The 22,760-nt window shown below is 35.6% G+C and overlaps 1 protein-coding gene across 2 annotated transcripts in view; it reads right to left on the reverse strand.

Annotated features, from left to right (window-relative positions):
- Nucleotides 1-3,041: 3,041 nt before the first annotated feature.
- The window catches only part of LOC138691817 (zinc finger protein 226-like), a 97,803-nt gene continuing 78,084 nt past the window's right edge, over nucleotides 3,042-22,760 (reverse strand). For both annotated transcript variants that reach the window (XM_069814287.1, XM_069814285.1), the window contains 3 exons: nucleotides 21,904-22,077; nucleotides 14,886-14,965; nucleotides 3,042-7,267 (listed from right to left, as the gene is read on the reverse strand). Coding sequence is in view for 1 of the 2 variants with exons in the window: in XM_069814285.1 (XP_069670386.1) it covers nucleotides 6,409-7,267; nucleotides 14,886-14,965; nucleotides 21,904-22,077 (1,113 nt within the window). In the remaining variant the exon portion in view is untranslated. The remainder of the gene's footprint in view (nucleotides 7,268-14,885; nucleotides 14,966-21,903; nucleotides 22,078-22,760) is intronic.

Raw genomic sequence — 22,760 nt, forward strand, 5'->3', positions numbered from 1 at the left:
AAGGGCGCAATAATGTAAATTTAATAAGACAAATACGGTACACTAGCAATAATGGATTAGACAAGAGTAACATCGGTAACGCTGCACTTAGGCCTAATCACAACTTACTTCACATGCCAGTCAATGTTTCACTTTCACGTATATATTATTACACATATTTAGTCTACTGTTTATAAGACCAAAATTTCACTTAACCACATAAGGACGCAATATTTAATCGAAATAAAGGCAGGTATTACACATACGAACTCTGCCTGCAACAACGTAATTTTCACACCAAAAATAATATTATACCTTAAGTTGTGTCTCAAGTGTCTCACAATCATTGTTTAAAATTTTACTGACGCAATTACACTGCTTTTTAGAGAAATATATGTTATTCTTTACGCACTCCAACTAATTCATATGGTTGAAAGACCGCCTTTCGCGATCAGCTGTTAAGCGAGTCACGTGGTCTGCCTTACGGCCTGTATTGGATCACGATGGCAGTGATATTGTGCTTACTTATCGATATAAAATATCGGTGTGACAAAATCACAGATAAAAATCACAGATATTTAATTGCCACAGTCACAGTTGTCACAGATACTTGAAAATGTCGTTTAAGCCAACGAGTTAGAAAGAGAAAGTCTTCTCTTTCTAACTCGTTGGTTTAAGCTCATCTCTAAACTTGATCAATAATGCCGTGCACTTTGCCGTGCAGGGTTGCCAGATGAAGGAAATGTACCTATCGTTCCAACTTATGAAAAATGCCGTACTTCAGCTTAAAATTGTTGTACACTTATCTTACAATTTTTAAGATAGTACGTAAAACATATTTGACATAACTTCCAAAAAAAAGTGATTGATAGAATTATATATATAATTTTACCACTAGTTTAAGTTTTAATTAGCAGTGGCGATTCTAGACGCTTAAAACTGGTGGCGCCCGGATAGGAACAGAAACCACAGTCTAGTATATACAGCAGGGGCTGCTTTCGAAGGTGGGCTGCGGAGCTGCAGCACCCCCAGACATTTGTGGCTCTTGTCTCGTTTTGTACTGTGAAATACATTTATTATACAGTCTATTTAGCGGCTCGAAATTTTTATAAAATTTCGCTCTCACTGACATGCACGCAATAGTTAGTGAATTCACTTCCTCCCCTGGTGCTGCCAGAGCGAAACCAGAGACAAGGACTATAGGATGACGCCACTTCCTCCCTGGAGCTGCCAGTCTCGTCTCGGATGCTTTGCGCGTTAGTTTTACCCCTCCCCCTGCTCCCCTGGTCATGAATCCAGAGGTTCCAGGCGCTGCAAGATTTGCAGCAGTTTGTCAGTAGCGCGCAGTTTTAAATACATTTTCTTTAATGTTGTGAGTATAACAAGTGCAACAATGTTTAATTCTGTACAATATTTACAGTCTATTCAGTTCAGTACCTTAACAATTTAGGAGAAATGTGAAATTAAGTGTCCATCAGTTGAATCTCATAATGGAAAGAGCCGCTAAACATAATACAAAGGCTCGCAAATTTTTTGCTGATTTATCCAGTATCCCTGCTTTCTTCTCTCGATCTCCACTCAGTCTGTATTAGATTAATGTGTTTCAAAGACAATTCCATCAGCAGAAAAGGTTTGCGGCAGCCAAGGAAGTGTGTAACCTCATTATCACACAAGCTAACACCCGATTCCAGTTCATAGATCATCTGATATTATCTTCTTTTCTGTGTCAAGAAAAAATTGAATGTTACAAAAGATCATTTCCTGAAAATGACTTAAATGTATGTGTGAACCTTTTTCCAATGTTCGATAAAGATAAACTATAAACGGAATTCACCGTGTTGTATCAGAGACAAGAATTCAGAAATATTAGTGACGCAGTCAAGCTCTTGCAGTTTCTTCTATCTGAGAAATTGCAGGCCCCATTTTCAGAATTTGTGAAACTACTACGCATAGCTACCACCATATTAATGACAACTTCCGAACTAGAACGTTGCTTTTCGTGTTTGAAGAGAGTGAAATCCTATCTTATAAATACGATGAGCGAAGTGACCGCATTAGCTACGTTTTCCGTTGTAAAGATTATGTTAAACGACATATCGGATTTTAATAAGAAGAGGATTCAAAACGTTTGTAACCTATACGACAAGGCGCATGGAACTAATCTTTAAATAAAATAAGTTACTTGGTTTATTTTTGTATGCAGCCCCCCTTAATTCAATACCCACGAGCCGCCACTGATATACAGTCACGAAGTTTGAGTTGTGAGGGTGCTAGCAACAATAGACTGTGCTGGTATTATTTCGCATTGTATGTAATGAGGCGATAGTATCGATACTAGTGGTTAGAAACTATCTATGGATGCATATTTACTACGTATTAAGCTTCGTGACCGTATATATTAGACTGTGTTTTAACTGCAAGAAAAGTTTAAAGGCTGGCCAAAGTGCATGCAAAAAAAATCATGAAATTATAATTTCACACTTACTCGCAGAAACACCTATATATCGCATTTTGTACTCAATTTCGCAGTTTATCGCGGATTAGAAAACCACCGTAAGGTATGAAATTCCCTCTCAAAAGCACAATTACGTGATTGCGTAGCATTTGGAAACTTTTCGCTTTTATCGCAACTGCGAAAATCTGCCTTCTCTAAGAATTATTATTAAGAAATAATACTCTTGGTTGCATGCTAAGAGGTTATTTGTAGTTTTAATAATTGCAGTTTTCAAAAGTTCTGTGTTAATTCGAGTTTCAAACGAATTTTTCTCAATAACTTAATTATTGGATTTCGCCACTACCTTTCCTATATTTTACTCCTATTAGTTACTTACGTCGTCTCTCTTGAAATCACCTGGTGAGCAATGAATTACATGATTTCATATTAGGTTAGATTAGCTGTAAGTTAATTAAATTTGTGACGAAGCCAAAAAATTGTTTATTTTTCTTCTGCCGAATATATTCATCCGTCTTTAGGTGCTTTGCTTTGATTGCATTGAGTATAGCTTGTCGTTTAATATCTGGGCTATATTTAATGAAACTAATAAAACATAGGCCTACAGCTGTTATAAAACGTGAAGTTTTGTGTGTATTTTACTTTTTACTTATTAACATAATCTTAATATGTAACTCAATTCACAATAAAACAACTTCATCACAGTCTTTTCCTACAACATCCGAGCCACGCGTCTTTATTTTGACTAAGCAAAATATGGCGGACCAATATTCAAATCTCTTCCACTTTCAGAGGTATTCTGCCTCTCTATAGTATCTAGCTCGTTGTTTCCTGGTGATGAATTCAATTGCGGCACCAGAATCTTCAAAAACTTGCAGCTTGAAAATATCTCTGCAGATTGAAAGTATATCTGCTTAGTGGGGAAGCTAAGGTGTGAACACTGAGTAGGCTAAAAAAATCTGCTTATCTTATATCTTTTTATACAGCAGATGTTTCTCGGCTTTTCGATCGAACTTTTTTGTGACACTGACCACACAAGATGACAACCGTTCATTTTCACCTTCGAACAGAATACAGGCATAACAATGTAACTTGTTAAACAATGATATTTCTTATAGTATGAAAATTGAATATTTTTATTTCGTCTTCCTCCATCCGCTATTTTAATATGTAAATGTGGTGTCGATTTCCTATCTTTGTGAGCACATTTTGTTTCATACTTCCATTGAAAACGGTTTCTCTTTTAATTCTACAAATAAGCTCTATGTTTTTTCAGTACGAGCCACTTTCCACAAAATTAATATACGTATAACAGGCACACGCACGCATTTTTTATTAAACTAACACTCAACAACACACCAATACACATAGCGTGAAATATTATTGTGATGGAAGGCTAGCCTCAGTTCATGTGGAGATGTGGCGAATCGATGCCCCCTCTCTGGTCACCCATGAAGCTTGCGACTCAAGGTCGTGACTATATCTTTACAATTTGTATAGTCCACACCTGTGGAGTAACGGTCAGCGCGTCTGGCTGCGAAACTAGGTGGCCCGGGTTCGATTCCCGGTCGGGGCAAGTTACCTGGTTGAGGTTTTTTCCGGGGTTTTCCCTCAACCCAATGCGAGCAAATGCTGGGTAACTTTAGGTGCTGGACCCCGGATTCTTTTCACCGGCATTATCACCTTCATCTCATTCAGACGCTAAATAACCAAGATGTTGATACAGCGTCGTAAAATTACCCAATAAAATAAAAAAAAATTATAAATCATTGGTGTAATATGAATTAAATATATGTAGTTGTAACATATTAAAATAATGTTAAATTCTTCAAACCAATTATTTTTATTCGCAACATCGCATTTAACAGGATTTATTGGAAGACCAGTTAAAGTGCATTTAACAGGATTTATTTGAAAACCAGGTAAAGTGCATTGAACAGGATTTATTGCAAGGCCAGGTAAAGTGCGTTTAACAGGATTTATTGGACGACCAGTTAAAGTGCATTTAACAGGATTTATTGGAAGACCAGGTAAAGTGCGTTTAACAGGATTTATTGGAAGACCAGTTGAAGTGGATTTAAAAGGATTTATTGGAAGACCAGGTAAAGTGCATTTAATAGGATTTATTGGAAGACCAGGTACAGTGCGTTTAACAGGATTTATTGGAAGACCAGTTAAAGTGCATTTAAAAGGATTTATTGCAAAACCAGGTAAAGTGCATTTAACAGAATTTATTGGAAGACCAGGTAAAGTGCGTTTAAAAGGATTTATTGCAAAACCAGTTAAAGTGCATTTAACAGAATTTATTGGAAGACCAGGTAAAGTGCGTTTAACAGGATTTATTGGAAGACCAGGTAAATTCGTGACAAGCAAAATGTATGCATATTTAATCTAATACAAAATTCGGTGGAAATAGGGTACGAATAACTGAAAGTAAAATTATATCATTAATGTCTCAAAGTATATATTCTGGAAATATTCATTACTGTATTTGAACATATGCAAACGAACACTATACTTCAAAATATAATAAAGATTCGCACATGAAAATAAAATATACTGTTGCTGAAAGTCACTTTCCATACCTATATTTTATATTTAAAGATGAAAGTGTATTCAATTGTCTTCGAATTTTGTTTTCTATTGTCGCCTGCCAACCTGAATTATTGTTATTGTTGATTAGCGTTTAAGAGAATAAGGGTATAAAAACTTATTGAGCACTTCATGAAATAATTGTGTACTACACTAATTTAAAATGGTCTATACTCTTCAAGAGAGAACATAAATCATCTTTACTGATTAAATTTAGGAAATGACGCAAAATAAGCTGTTTTTCATCATACGATTAGCTGATAACAAAAATACAGGTTGCCAAGCGACGATAAAAAAAACAAAAGATGCGATAACACACGAATGAGGTGTATAATAGTACATTATGCAACGAGCCTATAATAATGATAGTAATTAAGAAGCGAGTATGGATGTTTATGAAACGAGTGCAAGCGAGTGTCATAATTTTCATACGAGCTTCTTAATTACCATTATAGGCGAGTTTCATACGACTTTTTATGCTCGACCATATTTCTAACTTGAAATTATTCATTTTATTTGTATCAAGCTGAACTTGAGCAATACCTCGTAAATTGTGCGATGTGCGCTGACGCGAAGGTATTGATTTTTTCCGAGGAACAGATGTCCACATTGACCTTGATAGCCCATAAGAACCTACACAGTAAACTAAATATTAACTTTGATATAACATTGAATTTAAATTAGACATTGAAAAACGAGTTGACAAATTGAACTTATTTGAATATTATTTACAATTAACGCTAATTATTATAGTAACAGAACATAACCTTCTGCGACAGTATTGCATTTCCAGCCTCCGTGACTTTCCGCTAATTCTCTTTCGATTGCATATCCGAGAATAATCGATACTTGCGGTTTTATAACGGTACAAAGCTGACTTGTCATTGGCTCAGGTTTTATAACGGTACAAAGCTGACTCGTCACTGGCTGAACACCTGTACTTTAATGAGTAGGTGTACTTTAATGACATGTAGGTGTACTTTAATGACATGCATTAAAGGGCTGCTACCAGGTGTATAATTACTACATTTCGGCATAGTCGAGCATAAACAATTTAATGCTCTTTCATACTTAAATATAAAAATCTAGGGGTGTCGTTGACATATCAAAGTGGGGCGGCTGGGGGGGGGGGTGAGGGTTAAATCTAGAATGCAGTTAAGTGTGGTTTCAGACTTCCCCCTCAATATCTAAATTTATGTATTTTTTCTTTAATTCAATTAAATTTAAATAATTGTTTAGACTGGGAAGCTTTAAAGTAACACACGCACACCATTCACATAGACAATGCTTACAAATTATCTCTGGCCTGTGTGTAGGCGTAAATAAATTTTGAGGTTATCCATATTAATGAAAATTTTTCCACAGAAATCTCATTTGAAACATGTTTAGAGTAAATGTTCGCGAATATGTCTCTTCACAACATTCAAACTGGCAAAAGTCCTACCACATATATCGCATTTCACTGGTTTCAGGCATGATGTTAGCCTAGTGTGCCTCCTTAAATAAACCAATCGTGAGAAACATTTCCCACAGAGATCACATTTGTATGGCTTTTCTCTCTTGTGTATGTGAGAGTGTTGTTTTAAAGAATATGATAGTATGAAACACTTTCCACACAACTCGCATTTGAATGGCCTTACCCCAGTGTGTACACGGGAGTGATACCTTAAGGTCGACCTTTGTGCAAAATATCGTCCACACTGATCACATACGAATGGTTTCTCCCCTGTATGAAGGCGAAAGTGATATTTCAAACTTCGCGATTTTGCAAGCCACTTTCCACATAGCTTGCACTGGAATGACTTCTTCACTGCGTGTGTGACGTGGTGCTCTTCTAATTTTCCCGATTCTGGGAAACACTTTCCACAGACATCGCATTTGAATTCCTCCCTCTTTACATGACCAGACTGTTCGAGAAACTTTCCACCGACATCACACTGAACTGGCATTTCGACTATGTGTAGTAGTACAGCATGCTTCAATAAATCTTTAAACTTAAAGAAACTATCTCCACAGACATCGCACTTGAATGACTTTTCCAATGTATGATTCTGCAAATGACGATTCAGATATTCCGGCCTTCTAAAAATCCTGTTACAGATGTTGCACTTGATAGAATCATGGCTTAAGTCAGAAGCAATTGAACTGTCAAGTCTGTAGCTGCCATTTTGTGTCAAATTCTGTTCATCACGAGCAATCCCGTCGCATTTCGATGACTCACTCTTCTTAAATTTGTTGCCATTGCTGAAATTAAAATTTTATTAGTCTAAACAATAGTTGAACTCGCAAAAATCGAAATAAGTAAGTTTTAATATAAAAACAGAGAAATCACACTTGAATGCCAGATATTAGTAGCACATTTTTTACTTTCTCTGATAAACAGAATGGAATTTCGATTTCGTATATATATATATTTCCTAACTCTAATATCTTCGACATATTTTAATTTACACTATTTAGTCACCATTTCACCTATACTGAAAGAGGAGTATTATTATTATTAAATGAAATTCCCGTTTTCCTAGAGGCTGCACAATAAAAATAAAACTATTCCATAATAATTAGAATATAAAAATAAAATTATACCTGCTTTAACACAGTGAGTTTTTGTGGATTTTTCCGATGTCAATTGTAAAAAAAAAAGCTTTAGAACAAATTGCTATTTCAGTGCAAATAATTAAAAAAATTAAAACAAATGAAAAAACTAAGAAATGAATAAATCTCCCTAACACTCACAATATTTCTCAAATATTCATCCTCACCTCCACCATATCCATTTATAGCAGTTTGCCACTCCTTTTTCTGCATTCAATAATAAAAACAGCTTATTTTAAGAAGAAGTAACTTCCATTTCATGATATATAAATCTCATAGCGAATTTAACATCACAATACATTCTACAGTACAGTCGGTCGTTCTCCAGCCCTGACATTTTTCGTGACTGAGGGATACAATGTTGTCTATATGTATAGACGGAATGAAAACAGTCACGTGCTCGCTGGCCGATTACGTGCAGGCCAGAGCCTTCTTCAGTTACAAGCCGGTGCATGTGTAGGTTTGGCAACGCAGAGTGGAGGCAGGCGGAGGCGAAATAAAGGCATGACGTTTGAAGTTTTAGTGCTTTGATTTCGTTGTCACATGTACATTTTCGACATTAATTGATACAAAACTACGCGCATAAAGATTCAGCGTATTGATGTACGTAATTTATTACGGAATCCGAAATGGTATTTTATTTGAATTTCAGAATACCGTCTAAGTACTTCCATACAGCCACAAATATTCTACTTGTCTGTATTTTAATACTACAATTGAGTACTAAATTATTGTATTTATCTACTACCTAAGAGACGAAGTAACACAATTGTACGTACACTAATTTCACAAGAGTGGTATGTATTTCACATTTCAATAGTGGAAAGAAGGTGTTAAATTTTTCAAAAGAATACGATATCGAAAGTACAATACATTTTATCGTCTGTTGGGGAAAGGATCTGTGATGAGGCGATAGTAGCGATTCTGGTGGTGAGCAACTAACTATGTCTGCATATTTAGTAAGTATTGAGTTTCATGACTGTATATACAGGGACATCACTTTATTTTTACCAACATTTTTAACATTAACCTGGCTATACTCGGAAACACTGTTGCCCCCTTCCATTACAGGAGTTTGATGTTACTAGTGCAATATATAAACAAATCATTTTACTAGGTATAGGAGGAGAGAAAAGTAGTGTATCCATTTATGTTGTAGGGAAATACGATATTACGATTTTCAGTTTGATGATCACTTTTACGGAATTTATCAAAATACAGTAGAGTAGTAACATTTTTTTTTTTTTTTTCAAAAACTCAACTTTTCAGGCGGCCATGTTCGTTATGTAATGTCTACTGTATTTAGCATATTAATTATTGAGGTTAACATACAATATAGAGAGTGCATTTAAATTGAGGGGCTCATACGTAAAGGGCTGTAAGTGCACTTAAGTTATTTTTGAGAAAATGGGGTTTAAATATTTAAGCTTTCGTAAAATCGGTGAAATTTTTATTTAAATGTTAATGTGTGATGCGAATAAAAAATATCCCTTTGCCACTAAAATTTTAGATACTTTTGCTTACACTGGATGCACTTAACTCATGTTATTACAAATGTCACTAGCATTCCTTTGCTTCTAGCCACCTCAATTCAAAATAAGCTAATCTGAATTTTTAAACAAGTTGCTGAAAATGGCTGCCATTCATTACAATGCAGGCTTCAATTCTTTACGCATATTATTAAAAACATTTTGAAGCATATTCTCTGAAATTGAATTTATCGTTTCTTGAATATAATTTTTAGTACGATATTATTAATATAGGTTCTTCTATAGAAACGCAACCATATTTATGAAACACACTATACACTGCAGTGTTTACTTCACTGCTTGAAGAGTTCGAATGCAACAGCGGCCGTAAGTTTGTGTGTCTGACGGGAGCAAGGACATTAGTGAAGGGGTGGGAGTAAAGTACATTCGGAAATGCAGGTACAATAAAAATGCAAGTAAAAATAAAATGATGTCCCTGTAGTAGACTGTGGTGTTAGTATTAGGCAGGCAGTGCATAAAATTAACACAGAACAGTGCTGAGAATAATTAAACTTTAGCAGGGTTAGTAACCATGTCACGACAGTAGGATGTACACGACAAGCTCCCCTGGACTGGCTCACCAAGCGAGTACACTTGAGCCATCCCTGCCGAGGGGGTTCTAACCCATCACAGGAGGCCTGTGCCCAACATGGGACATCAAGGCTAGCATTCATTCATTCAAGTTGTCGTTGCTTTTGAATATTCGGAAATCACTGCCATCTGTGAGTTAATTCCGGTCTTTAACTATATATATACTTACTTACTTACTGGCTTTTAAGGAACCCGGAGGTTCATTGCCGCCCTCACATAAGCCCACCATTGGTCCCTATCCTGAGCAAAATTAATCCAGTCTCTACCATCATATCCCACCTCCCTCAAATCCATTTTAATATTATCCTCCCATCCACGTCTCGGCCTCCTCAAAGGTCTTTTTCCCTCCGACCTCCCAACTAACACTCTATATGCATTTCTGGATTCGCCCATACGTACTACATGCCCTGCCAATCTCAAATGTCTGGATTTAATGTTCCTAATTATGTCAGGTGAAGAATACAATGCGTGCAGTTCCGTGTTGTGTAACTTTCTGCATTCTCCTGTAATTTCATCCCTCTTAGCCCCAAATATTTTCCCAAGTACCTTATTCTCAAACACCCTTAATCTCTGTTCCTCTCTCAAAGTGAGAGTCCAAGTTTCACAACCATAAAGAACAACCGGTAATATAACTGTTTTATAAATTCTAACTTTCAGATTTTTCGATAGCAGACTGGATGATAAAAGTTTCTCAACCGAATAATAACAGGCATTTTCCATATTTATTCTGTGTTTAATTTCCTCCCGAGCATCATTTATAATTGTTACTGTTGCTCCCAGATATTTGAACTTCTCCACCTCTTCAAAAGATAAATTTCCAATTTTTATATTTCCATTTCGTACAATATTCTGGTCATGAGACATAATCATATACTTTGTGTTTTCAGGATTTACTTCCTAACCAATCGCTTTACTTGCTTCCAGTAAAATTCCCGTGTTTTCCCTAATTGTTTGTAGATTTTCTCCTAGCATATTCACGTCATCCGCATAGACAAGAAGCTGATGTAACCCATTCAATTCCAAACCCTGCCTGTTATCCTGGACTTTCCTAATGGCATACTCTAGAGCAAAGTTAAAAAGTAAAGGTGATAGTGCATCTCCTTGCTTTAGCCCAGAGTGAAATGGAAATGCATCTGACAGAAACTGACCTATACGAACTCTGCTGTACGTTTCACTGAGATACATTTTAATTAATCGAACTAGTTTCTTGGGAATACCAAATTCAATAAGAATATCATATAAAAACTTCTCTCTTAACCGAGTCATATGCCTTTTTGAAATCTATGAATAAATGATGCACTGTACCCTTATACTCCCATTTTTTCTCCATTATCTGTCGAATGCAAAATATCTGGTCAATAGTTGATCAATTACGCCTAAAACCACATTGATGATCCCCAATAATTTAATCTACATATGGAGTTAATCTTCTCAAAAGAATATTGGAGAAAATTTTGTACGACGTCAACAAAAGTGATATTCGTCGTAAGTTACTACAGTTAGTCTTGTCCCACTTCTTAAAGATAGGTACGATTATGGACTCCTTCCGTTGTTCTGGTACAATTTCCTTTTCCCAAATAGCAAGAACAAGCTTATAAATTTCGTTAGATAATGTGATTCCACCCTCTTGTATTAATTCTGCTGGAATTTGATCGATACCTGGAGACTTATAATTTCTTTAACTATATATATATTCTTTTTATTTTCCCTGGCAGAGTTAAGGCCATCAGGTCTTATCTTCCATTCAACGAGGATCAAATCACATACAGAAAAATACATACTGGTATACAAGTATTAGGGGAGAGTCAGGTAGTATTGGACATCGGGTACCGGACAGTGAGTTTCTTTTTCATCTACCACATGATGATAGTACCTGATTGACAAGGTTACGTTTCTGTGACGTCGCATAGAGAAACGTAACCATGTCATTCAGGTACTACCATATGGTGGTAGATGAAAGAAACGCACTGTCCGATACTACCCAATGTCCGATATTACCCGACTCCTCCCCAACCAAAAAAATATTAATAATAATAATAATAATAATAATAATAATAATAATAATAATAATAATAATAATAATAAAATAAAATGAGAGATTGAATAGATATACATATCAGTATTAACTTAAAAATAATAAAAAAATAAATGTAATAAAATAAAAAGAGATTGAATACATAATCGCAAACAGGAAAATACATTCTAGTATAGAAGTATTAAATTAAAAAAAAAAAAAGAATTTAATACATATGAATATAATCTCACAACTAAAGGAAACGTACAATTGAGGACCATTTTTGCAAAACTTGCTAACTGCAAAATTGATATCTTGAGGGATTCGTTAACATAAGGCAGGCCTCTACATGATATGAAAGGCGTCTTAGTAAAATTGAGTTATTTCTCTTCATTGTAGTGTGTCAAAGTGTGATCGTTTTTTCCAAAACTTGCTTTCTGCTATGTGAGAGTTACAGCAATATTTTGCTTGCTACAGTGTTTTGTCTCTCCTGTAAAATTTAGTTTTTTCAGTTAGCAAGTTTTGCAAGAACGGTCCTCAATTAGTATGATCAGCACAGCATGGGTTACATTGAGACAATGACAATTACCTAGATATAAGTTTTAATGGAAAAATAAAGTAATGACTGTGCAAAATAATAATAATAATAATAATAATAATAATAATAATAATAATAATAAATGTGAATGCGGATGCTTTAGCAAAGAAGGGCAGCACTGCTACTTACAGACCTGTTACTAAATCTACGTATTACTGTGTGAAAAGATTAATTAAATCTACATACTTAGACTTCAACAAACAAAATTTAATAACACAATCCCAAGGGAAAAAATGGAACTCTCTGCATCAAAATCCACAGTTAATTCCCGATTTACCACGAAAATCGTCTGTAGCTGCATTTAGATTGGCAACAGGCCATGATTGTTTGGCCAAACACCTGCATAGAATTGGAATATATCAGTCCCCTAACTGTCCATTGTGCAACTCAAACCAAGAAATGGATTCGGAACATCTCAAAATCAGTGCTTCAGTGGCTGGTCATGATAATATCTTTGAAAAATATTGGAGTGCAAGAGGTCAAATGACTTTATTGTCAAATGCCTGGCATTAGAAAACAACATAATAATAATAATAATAATAATAATAATAATAATAAAAATAATTAAAAATTATATCTAAACAAAACTAATTCTGTGCATTTAAAATATTTCTAAACAACCTAATTTTAAACAGCTGAGGACTAAGACTACCCCTGATTTCCAGCGGCAGCGAATTCCATGAGCGGGCCACGGCTATGGAGAAAGAACTTGAGTACAGAGATGTCTGATGACGTGGTATTGATAGCAACAGATTGTGCTGTGAACGTGTATTATGATTATGATGTGAAGCTAGGAGAGTAAACCGAGAGGCAAGGTAGTTGGGTGTGAAATCATGTATAATTCGGTATACTATGTGGAAGACAACTATGTGAAAGGCCATAGACGCTATAGAGAGAGATGTCAATGTTTCCTCTGACCGCACAGTATGGAAATGTTACGTAAGAACTAGAGAGAATCGGGTTTACTTGATTATAGGATATCGTTATTGTTTTTATGAGAATTTATGTTGGCTAGATTGTAGAATGGAGTGAAGTGATATTATGACGTCAATTGATGACGTCACTTTTTGGATGGAAGTGGTTAGGTTGGTAGATTTGTAAATTTTGTTCGTGTTGGTATTCATGGGGTTTGAATGGCTTACCGGTTAAGGATGTGTTTGGATCTGAGAGGATAAAAAGAAGGTTTGGATGGTGAACGTTTTATTTGTTTTTTATAAGGATGGGTTTTCGTTTGCTAGGGTAGTAATTATGTATCGAGGATAATGTTTAATTTATTTATTGTAGATATATGTTTTTATTTTTGTTGGTTTTGTATATATGCGTGTGTGTGTGGATCTGTTCGTTGTTTCTTTTTAATGTTTTTATTTGGGGTTCAAAATTGCGCTCTTATCCAAAATACGACATCACCAATAGAAGCGGGGTATCGGGGCTGCAAGCCCCGATGATGATCTGATGTGTAGCACATGGTGCAAAAAGTGGGGTATTGGGGCTGCAAGCCCCGATGATCGTTGACGTGATATTTTAGTGACATGAGATGAATATATGTTTTGAAATTGTTTTGCTGATATTCTATTCTGGATAAGAGGGGGTGCATTATATGCGAGGATGGGATGTTTGTAATTGATTTGGTGATATCGTATTTTGGATAAGAGCGGATGGGTTATATTTCAGAATGGGATGTTGTGATATTGGTTTGCTGATATCCTATTTTGGATAAGAGCGGATGGGCTCTTTTCCAGTATGGGATATCGTGAATTGTTTTGGTGATATCATATTTTGGATAACAGCGGATGGGTTACATTTCAGAATGGGATATTGTGATATTGTTTTGCTGATATCCTATTTTGGATAAGAGCTGATGGGCTCTGTTCCAGAATGGGATATCGTGAATTGTTTTGGCGAAATCGTATTTTGGATAAGAGCGGATGAGCTCTGTTCCAGTATGGGATATCGTGAATTGTTTTGGTGATATCGTATTTTGGATAAGAGCGGTTGGTTTATATTGTAGAATGGGATATCGTCAATTTGTTTTTTAAATTTTTTTACATAGTTTTATTTATTGTTTTGGATTACGTCGGCCATGTTGTGACGTCACTGCGTTGTGACGTTATTGGCGCCATATTGTGACGTCATAATTTGTCCAACTTGACGAAAATTAAGGATAGCCTATAGTAAATGAATCCTAGAGAATCTTCTTCAAACCGTAGATGTGAAACATGGCATAGGTTCATGAACTCTCTCATGGGAAAGCCTCATCCTTTCTTATATTCTGTCCTGCAGTTACTGCAGAGTGAAATAGTGGCAATTTTGAAACATTAATCACATTACATTTTATACAGTGTACATATGGATATTTTACTTGTCAAAATAAATTATTATTTTTAACAAAATGTGCACTGGTGACCAAAACACCATGTGACAAAATTCCAGTGATTAAGTGGTACAATGACGAGCAATAGTAGCCCGTGCGAGCACTGAAATGTTAAACGAAGTTCTTGCATATTGGAGGAAACGAAAGAAGCACACTAGTCTCACCTCTCAAGCAAAATTTCATCCTCATTCGAAGATATTTCCACTTTCTCTTCCTGCTGAACTGTCAGATGGAACAAATCTTCCTGGAAAAATGAACAAATAATTAAAAGAACTTTATATTATTATAATGTACTGAAGTACATATGATATTTCCATGCAGATATTCTGTGTCATCACATGGTGAAAGAGTAATGGAACGGAGAAAAATTCTCTCCGGCGCCGGGATCTGAACCCGGGTTTTCAGCTCTACGTGCTGACGCTTTATCGACTAAGCCACACCGGATTCCACCCCGGCATCGGAAGAATCGTCTCAGTTTTAAGTTCCAACTCTTGGGTTCCCTCTAGTGGTCGCCCTCTGCACTACGTCATAGATATCTATGAACATAGGACCGAAGTCCACACATGTGATGAGGTGCACTCGTAATAAGTGACTGGTTGGCCAGGATCCGACGGAATAAGCGCCGTCTTAAATCACGAAATGATTTAGCATATATATATTATTATAATGTACCGAAGTACATATGATATTTCCATGCAGGTATTCTGCATCATCATACGATGAAAGAGTAGTGGAATGGGGAAAAATTCTCTCTGGTGCCGGGATTTGAACCCGGGTTTTCAGCTCTACGTGCTGATGCTTTATCCACTAAGCCACACCGGATTCCACCCCGGCATCGGAAGAATCGTCTCAGTTTTAAGTTCCAACTCTTGGGTTCCCTCTAGTGGTCGCCCTCTGCACTACGTCGGATCCCAGCCAACTAGTCACTCATTACGAGTGCACCTCAGCACATGTGTGGACTTCGGTCCTAGGTTCATAGATATCTATGACGTAGTGCAGAGGGCAGCCACTAGAGGGAACCCAAGAGTTGGAACTTAAAACTGAGACGATTCTTCCGACGCCAGGGTGGAATCTGGTGTGGCTTAGTGGATAAAGCATCAGCACGTAGAGCTGAAAACCCGGGTTCAAATCCCGGCACCAGAGAGAATTTTTCTCCATTCCACTACTCTTTCATCGTATGATGATGCAGAATACCTGCATGGAAATATCATATGTACTTCAGTACATTATAATAATATATATATGCTAAATCACTTCGTGATTTAAGACGGCGCTTATTCCGTCGGATCCTGGCCAACCAGTCACTTATTACGAGTGCACCTCATCACATGTGTGGACTTCGGTCCTATGTTCATAGATATCTATGACGTAGTGCAGAGGGCGGCCACTAGAGGGAACCCAAGAGTTGGAACTTAAAACTGAGAAGATTCTTCCAACGCCGGGGTGGAATCCAGTGTAGCTTAGTGGATAAAGCGTCAGCACGTAGAGCTGAAAACCCGGGTTCAAATCCCGGCGCCAGAGAGAATTTTTCTCCATTCCATTACTCTTTCATCGTAAAAGAACTTTAATTGATGACGTATGTAGGTGATTTGTCTGCTATGTCAGATCTGAACTTCAATCCTAGTAATTCCAATAAATTCATTTAGTAAGGTGTATGCAAAATCCAAGTCTTTTCCCTGAACTGATTTCATTTCCATCCTTCATATATACCTCCTTAAATTGAGCTGTTTCTCCTTACTCAAACGCATTGGATTCAAATTTTTACATTGACTATTGCACTTTTACTACGTCATAATGCTTCTGATCAATAAAACGATACGAAAAGATGTCTTTCAACCAATCATGGCTGCTTATCGCACCATTTTATCGCAGCCCTAGCATTTGTTTAATTTTATCACTACCCTAGCATTTGTTTCTTTGTTTGCCAACATTTCAAACTACACTGGTCTGACGTCAAAAAAAAAGAAAATTACAAACCACTCCAGTCGATGCACAGCAGTTTCAAATATGACTCGCATTGGAATTCAAGAACAAGAATTAATAAAGATCACTGATCATAGCTATGTATCTTCCCTGAATCCCTATTTACAAATAAACGAAGAGCACCATTCGGAAATTCTGAATAAGTTGAGGAATATACCATGTTCATCAACGAGTTCCACTTCTTTTACGCACACGTCCAATAACCACCAACCACTAAAACATTCAAATTTGAAAATTGTTCATGTTTATTTTTTACGTCATCATCGTTAATTAAAACTTTTCTTGTTTATTTCATCATCCCTAATAAAAAACTTTTCTAACACTTGTTTATATTATTTAGGTTATGTTATAGCTTCTGCTAAATGATATTATGGATAGTCACGTATCAGAGATTGTTTAATACTAAGATTTATTGAAAATCATCTGTCAAGTGACGTTGATTACTGGGATCGGGATAACTGAAGTGGAATGCAACTGTTTTAATAAAAATGAAACTGAATCAACAAAGCCTTCTTGACTAGTAACCGTCTACAGAATTCAATTAATCCATAGTAGGCACAACTGATAACAAGAAAACAGCTAATCATAACACACTATTTCCATCTAGCATAACATTTGTAATGTTGGGATTGTACGATAATACATTTGAAGACAGTATGTTGTATTTTCGTAAGTCAATTAATATTTTATTGAATTGGAGTACTTGGTTACTTCTAGTCTTTATATACTTTCTTCTAATCGTGTAATAGTCAATTAAATCCCACTCGAGTTTTGATTTTCTCCAGATAAATCAAAACCTCTAGTGAGATTACTTACTTACTTACTGGCTTTTAAGGAACCCGGAGGTTCATTGCCGTCCTCAAATAAGCCATTGGTCCCTATCCTGAGCAAAATTAATCCATTCTCTATCATCATATCCCACCTCCCTCAAATCCATTTTAATATTATCTTCCCATCTACATCTCGGCCTAGTGAGATTACTGTTGATAATATGTTCATATGGTGGAGAAAGGTCATGCAGATTACGCAGCCACATTTTGCTACAATATTTCAGGTAAATAAACAGGAAATTGATATAAGACACAAACATTCATACATTTCACCAGTATATTTCACTGTTGAAAAATATATTTCTCCAAAAAATCAGACTCTCTAAGCAGATTTGTTCTTTTCCGAGAAATATACCAGAACAAAATCCTTTTTCCTCCGCATATGCGAATTGGACTTCCTGAGCATTACTATAAAATACATCTAATATACGGATTTTCAGAGGATTCAGAAGATTCCGAATTGGAAATTGATTGAGATATGGAACCTCAAATATGTCGTCACTGTAGAAGGTTGTAAAATATTTGAATGTAGTAGATTAAAAACATTATCTTAGATCAATGTTCGTACAAACACGTGTAACTGTTAGTTTATAATTGGTTTAAGATATTAGAAAAAAATGGAATATGGTACATAGATTGTGAAGAAACACACTGTGAGTCGATAGCTCGTGAGGTACTAAAAAGTGTGAAATACTCTCCCAAATATGTGTGTAATAACATAACACAACCCTTTTATAAAATAAACTATACTATTATTTTTGTATAAACTTAGTTCTTAAAAAAGTTCGAACCTGTATATGACATTAAAGCCTTTGCTGAATGATTAGCAGTGTAATTTCTACATCAATGGCAAAAAACATGTAGGTATTATAAAGTTGAAATGAAAGCCTACTGATAGGTCAAACTTTTTCAATGGATTCTAGATACACAGTAGAATTCCTCGAATCTTGCAACTGTGGGACAAAACCAGTCCTGGATAACTCATTTTGTCAGATAATTGAAAAATACGTTTATGCTCGACCATGCCGAAATGTAGTAATTATACACCTGGTAGCAGTCCTTTAATTCATGTTATTAAAGTACAACTACTCATTAAAGTACAGGTGTTCAGCCAATGTGAAGTCAGCTTACAGGTGTTCAGCCAATGACAAGTCAGCTTTGTACCGCAAGTATCGATTATTCTCGGATATGCAATTGAAAGAGAATTAGCGAAAAGTCACGGAGGCTGGAAATCCAATACTGTCGCAGAAGGTTATGTCCTGTTACTATAATAATTAGCATTAATTGTAAATAACATTCAAATAAATTCAATTTGTCATCTCCTTTTTCAATGTCTAATTTAATTTCAATGTTATATCAAAGTTAATATTTAGTTTACTCTGTAGGTTCTTATGGGCTACCAAGGTCAATGTGGACATCTGTTCCTCGGAAAAAATCAATACTTTCGCCTCTGCGCACATCTCACAATTTATGAGGTATTGCTCAAGGTCAGTTAGATATAAATAAAATGAATAATTTCAAGTTAGAAATGTGGTCGAGCATAAAAAGTCGTATGAAACTCGCCTATAATGGTAATTAAGAAGCTCGTATGAATATTATGAAACTCGCACTCGATTCATAAACATCCATACTCGCTTCATAATTACTATCATTATTATAGGCTCGTTGCATAATGTACTATTATAGGTTAGCCTATGTAAAGACCCAATGTACTGCACAAACAATTTCTTCCATGTAGAAATTTAGTAATTTTCATATAGATATTTAAAAATAAAGTTTTCAAAGAAGTACAATGTTTATTTTTAGTACTGAATAGGGTAATGCACATTAATCAATTCATAATTATTCTAATAGCGTAAAAAGTTTTCGTAACCTTATGATAACTTTAAATGGCGGTCATGTAAGTCACGTGACGTGAATAGTAGTGTAGCCTACGTTGCAAATATGAAGACGAAGTAACGCTCGATGATTTGAGCGTAAGAATATTTCATTTGCGTTTCGTGGAATCCACTGTGCAACAGCAGTGCTTAGTGGTAATAGCCATGCTACTATCTATCACTCGAATTAAATTTTTGTGCGCTGTAGGAATAGAGAATTTCACACTTTCTTATTTAGATTCGTCCAACACCCCTTCAAAATAGGCGAATTCAAGTGGTAAATTTAAAGATATCATCTATGCGCATCGTTTGCAAGGTCCAAATGACAGTTTACGGATGCTACCCGATATACCCCAGGGACATAATGGTTTCTTTTGTCTATGTTTTTCATGGGTGAATAATGTAAAGAGTAAACACGATATGCAACACGTGCGATCCATGAAAACCATTCACATCCAAATACTTTACTAATAATACCGGACAGTTAGCAGTTTTGCGTGCGAACGACGCTCGTGTTGCTACCTACCTGGCGATACTCACGAAAGAAGCTGTAATCAACTGCAATGTATATTGTTGCTGGGATCTGTTACTAAATCTACGTTTTACTCTGTGAAGAGATTTATTAAATCTAATACTTAGCCTTCAACAAACAAAATTTGATAACACAGTCTCAAGGGAAAAAATGGAACTCTCTGCATCAAAATCCGCAGTTAATTCCCGATTTACCACGCAAATCGTCTGTAGCTGCATTTAGATTGGCAACAGGCCATGACTGTTTGGCCAAACACCTACATAGAATTGGGATATATCAGTCCCCTAACTGCCCATTGTGCAACTCAAACCAAGAAATGGATTGGGAACACTTCAAAATCTGTGCTTCAGTGGCTGGCCATGATAATATCTTTGAAAAATATTGGAGTGCAAGAGGTCAAATGACTTTATTGTCAAATGCCAGGCATTAGAAAACAACAACAACAACATATTATTGCTGGGCTAGTTAATAGTTTTATTAATTAGTGCTGTGTTAAAAAGTGAGGGTGTATGTGTGCTGTTTATAATTGTGACAAATGCAGCATTACAAATTGCTCCAAATCGTACTTTCGATTTCCGCCAGTTCATGAAACATGAGTCAACAAAATTCGTTATTAGGCCTAATGCCGTTGTCTCTGTGTTGATAGAACTATAAAAATTAGCCTTTACATTTAGGCCTAATAAATGAAGAGAAGTTAAAATATATTGGAAATTTTAAGGTTTTAGCATGCCTTTACTAATAATATTATTACAAGCTTCAGAATACTACCATTTTTATTTTTGCAGTTGTCAGCAATGGGTATGTAAAGCATTAATGTAAATTCATTCCTAATGTCAGAACTGATTTTGTCTCACTAAAGCAAAGAAAAAATATGTAACAATTAATAATTACAGAAAGTAATATGAAGTATGCAATATTCTCATTTAGGCCTAATAAATGAAGAGAAGTTAAAATATATTGGAAATTTTAAGGTTTTAGCATGCCTTTACTAATAATATTATTACAAGCTTCAGAATACCACCATTTTTATTTTTGCAGTTGTCAGCAATGGGTATATAAAGCATTATTGTAAATTCATACCTAATGTCAGAACTGATTTTATCTCAGTAAAGCAAAGAAAAAATATGTAACAATTAATAATTACAGAAAGTAATATGAAGTATGCAATATTCTCATAATATGCAGCTCTGATATAAAGTAATAATTTTACATTAAATACTAATAAACATTTCTTAAGTGTTTCATATATTATTCCACATTAGTAACTCACGTTTTAAACAATAATCCGAATCCCAGTATGTTAATATTTGTACAAGCGGACGTAATTCCATTCCATTCCGCTAGATGTCAGGCCCGCGATATTTCGCACTCACGCCAATGCTACTAATATACAGCTGTCTGGTATTATCATAGTAAGGTATTTGTCACATCTTCATCCAGCTCTTTCAGAGCATGAACGATTATTTCTTTTTATCTAGCCAAAAGTGCTGTTGTTTTGGTATTGCTAGTTATTTGGGTGCCGGATACGAGGGATTTTACTGTAATTTCGTTAGCTTACCAGAAATATGTGATTGCGCAATTTTACTCTATATAATGCAAAAAGAGTAAATAATTGGTGGTATTCTGAGATTGTTAACGGCTCTTATATACATAAAACAATCCACACGTGTGGAGTAACAGCGTGTCTGGCCGCAAAACAAGGTAGCCTGGGTTCTATCCCAATTGGGGCTAGTTACCTGGTTGAGGTATTTTCCGGGATTTTCCCTCAACTCAATATGAGCAAATGCTGGGTAACTATCAGTACTGGACCCTGGACTCATTTCACCAGCATTATCACCTTCATCTCATTCAGATGCTAAATAACCTAAATGTTTATACAGCTTCGTAAAATAACATACTTAAAAAACTAAACATAAAACAGATTCTAGGTACATCGGCATATTGATAGTTAAATACTTACATCAACTTCACACTTCATTATAGGTTCCGCAGTGTCTTCAACTTCACATTTCACCATACGAATGTTAACAGGCTCTGGAGTGTCTTCAAATTTTATCTCAGATGTGAGATCATAACTGGGGTCGACGCATTCAGTTTTGATGTTCACCACTTGCCGATGCGATAAATTCCCTTCCTACAAACCATGGAGGTGTTATGAATAAATTAATTTAGCTACTTTCAAGTTGACACTATACGTAACAGCTATAAATCAGGTTCTGTATGGCAGTCACTGGGTAATTCTTTCAACACAGGTGAGAAATTAGAAAATAAAATTGACGACGGAATAGAAATGAGAGTTTAAGGTAGGGTGACCAGATTCATATCGATAAAAAAAGGACACGAAACTTCAAAAAGGTGGACATTGCCCGAAAAGAGGACATAAAATATGTACTTAGATTTAGGCTTAGCCCTATATTATACTTTAAATTACGTAAATATCCATTTTATTACAAAATATTTATGGTACAGATTTAAGCCCGTAACACACTACAGCAAGAAATACATAAAGCGTTTGTCGAGCTATGGAAAATACTTTCCTTTAGCAAGGAGTAAAGCTCAAAATAAGGCACAGCTAACATTGGTCGTCTAGCGATTTTTTGAAAAAATAGCTATCCCACCATCGACGTTTCCTGCTCCCACACATAACCTAACCTAATTGCAGCATATAAAATTTATATTACGTGAATGAAATTGAGTAATTAATAAAAAGTCAGATGTTCAAATGTTTGTAACTTCATTTCTATCAGTGCAAATCAAACCCAAACACCTTACATAGTATTTTATACAACGTCTTTGATTGAACTCAATTTACTACCT

Source organism: Periplaneta americana, chromosome 16, assembly GCF_040183065.1.
Source record: "Periplaneta americana isolate PAMFEO1 chromosome 16, P.americana_PAMFEO1_priV1, whole genome shotgun sequence".
NCBI classification, from domain to species: Eukaryota; Metazoa; Arthropoda; class Insecta; order Blattodea; family Blattidae; genus Periplaneta; species Periplaneta americana.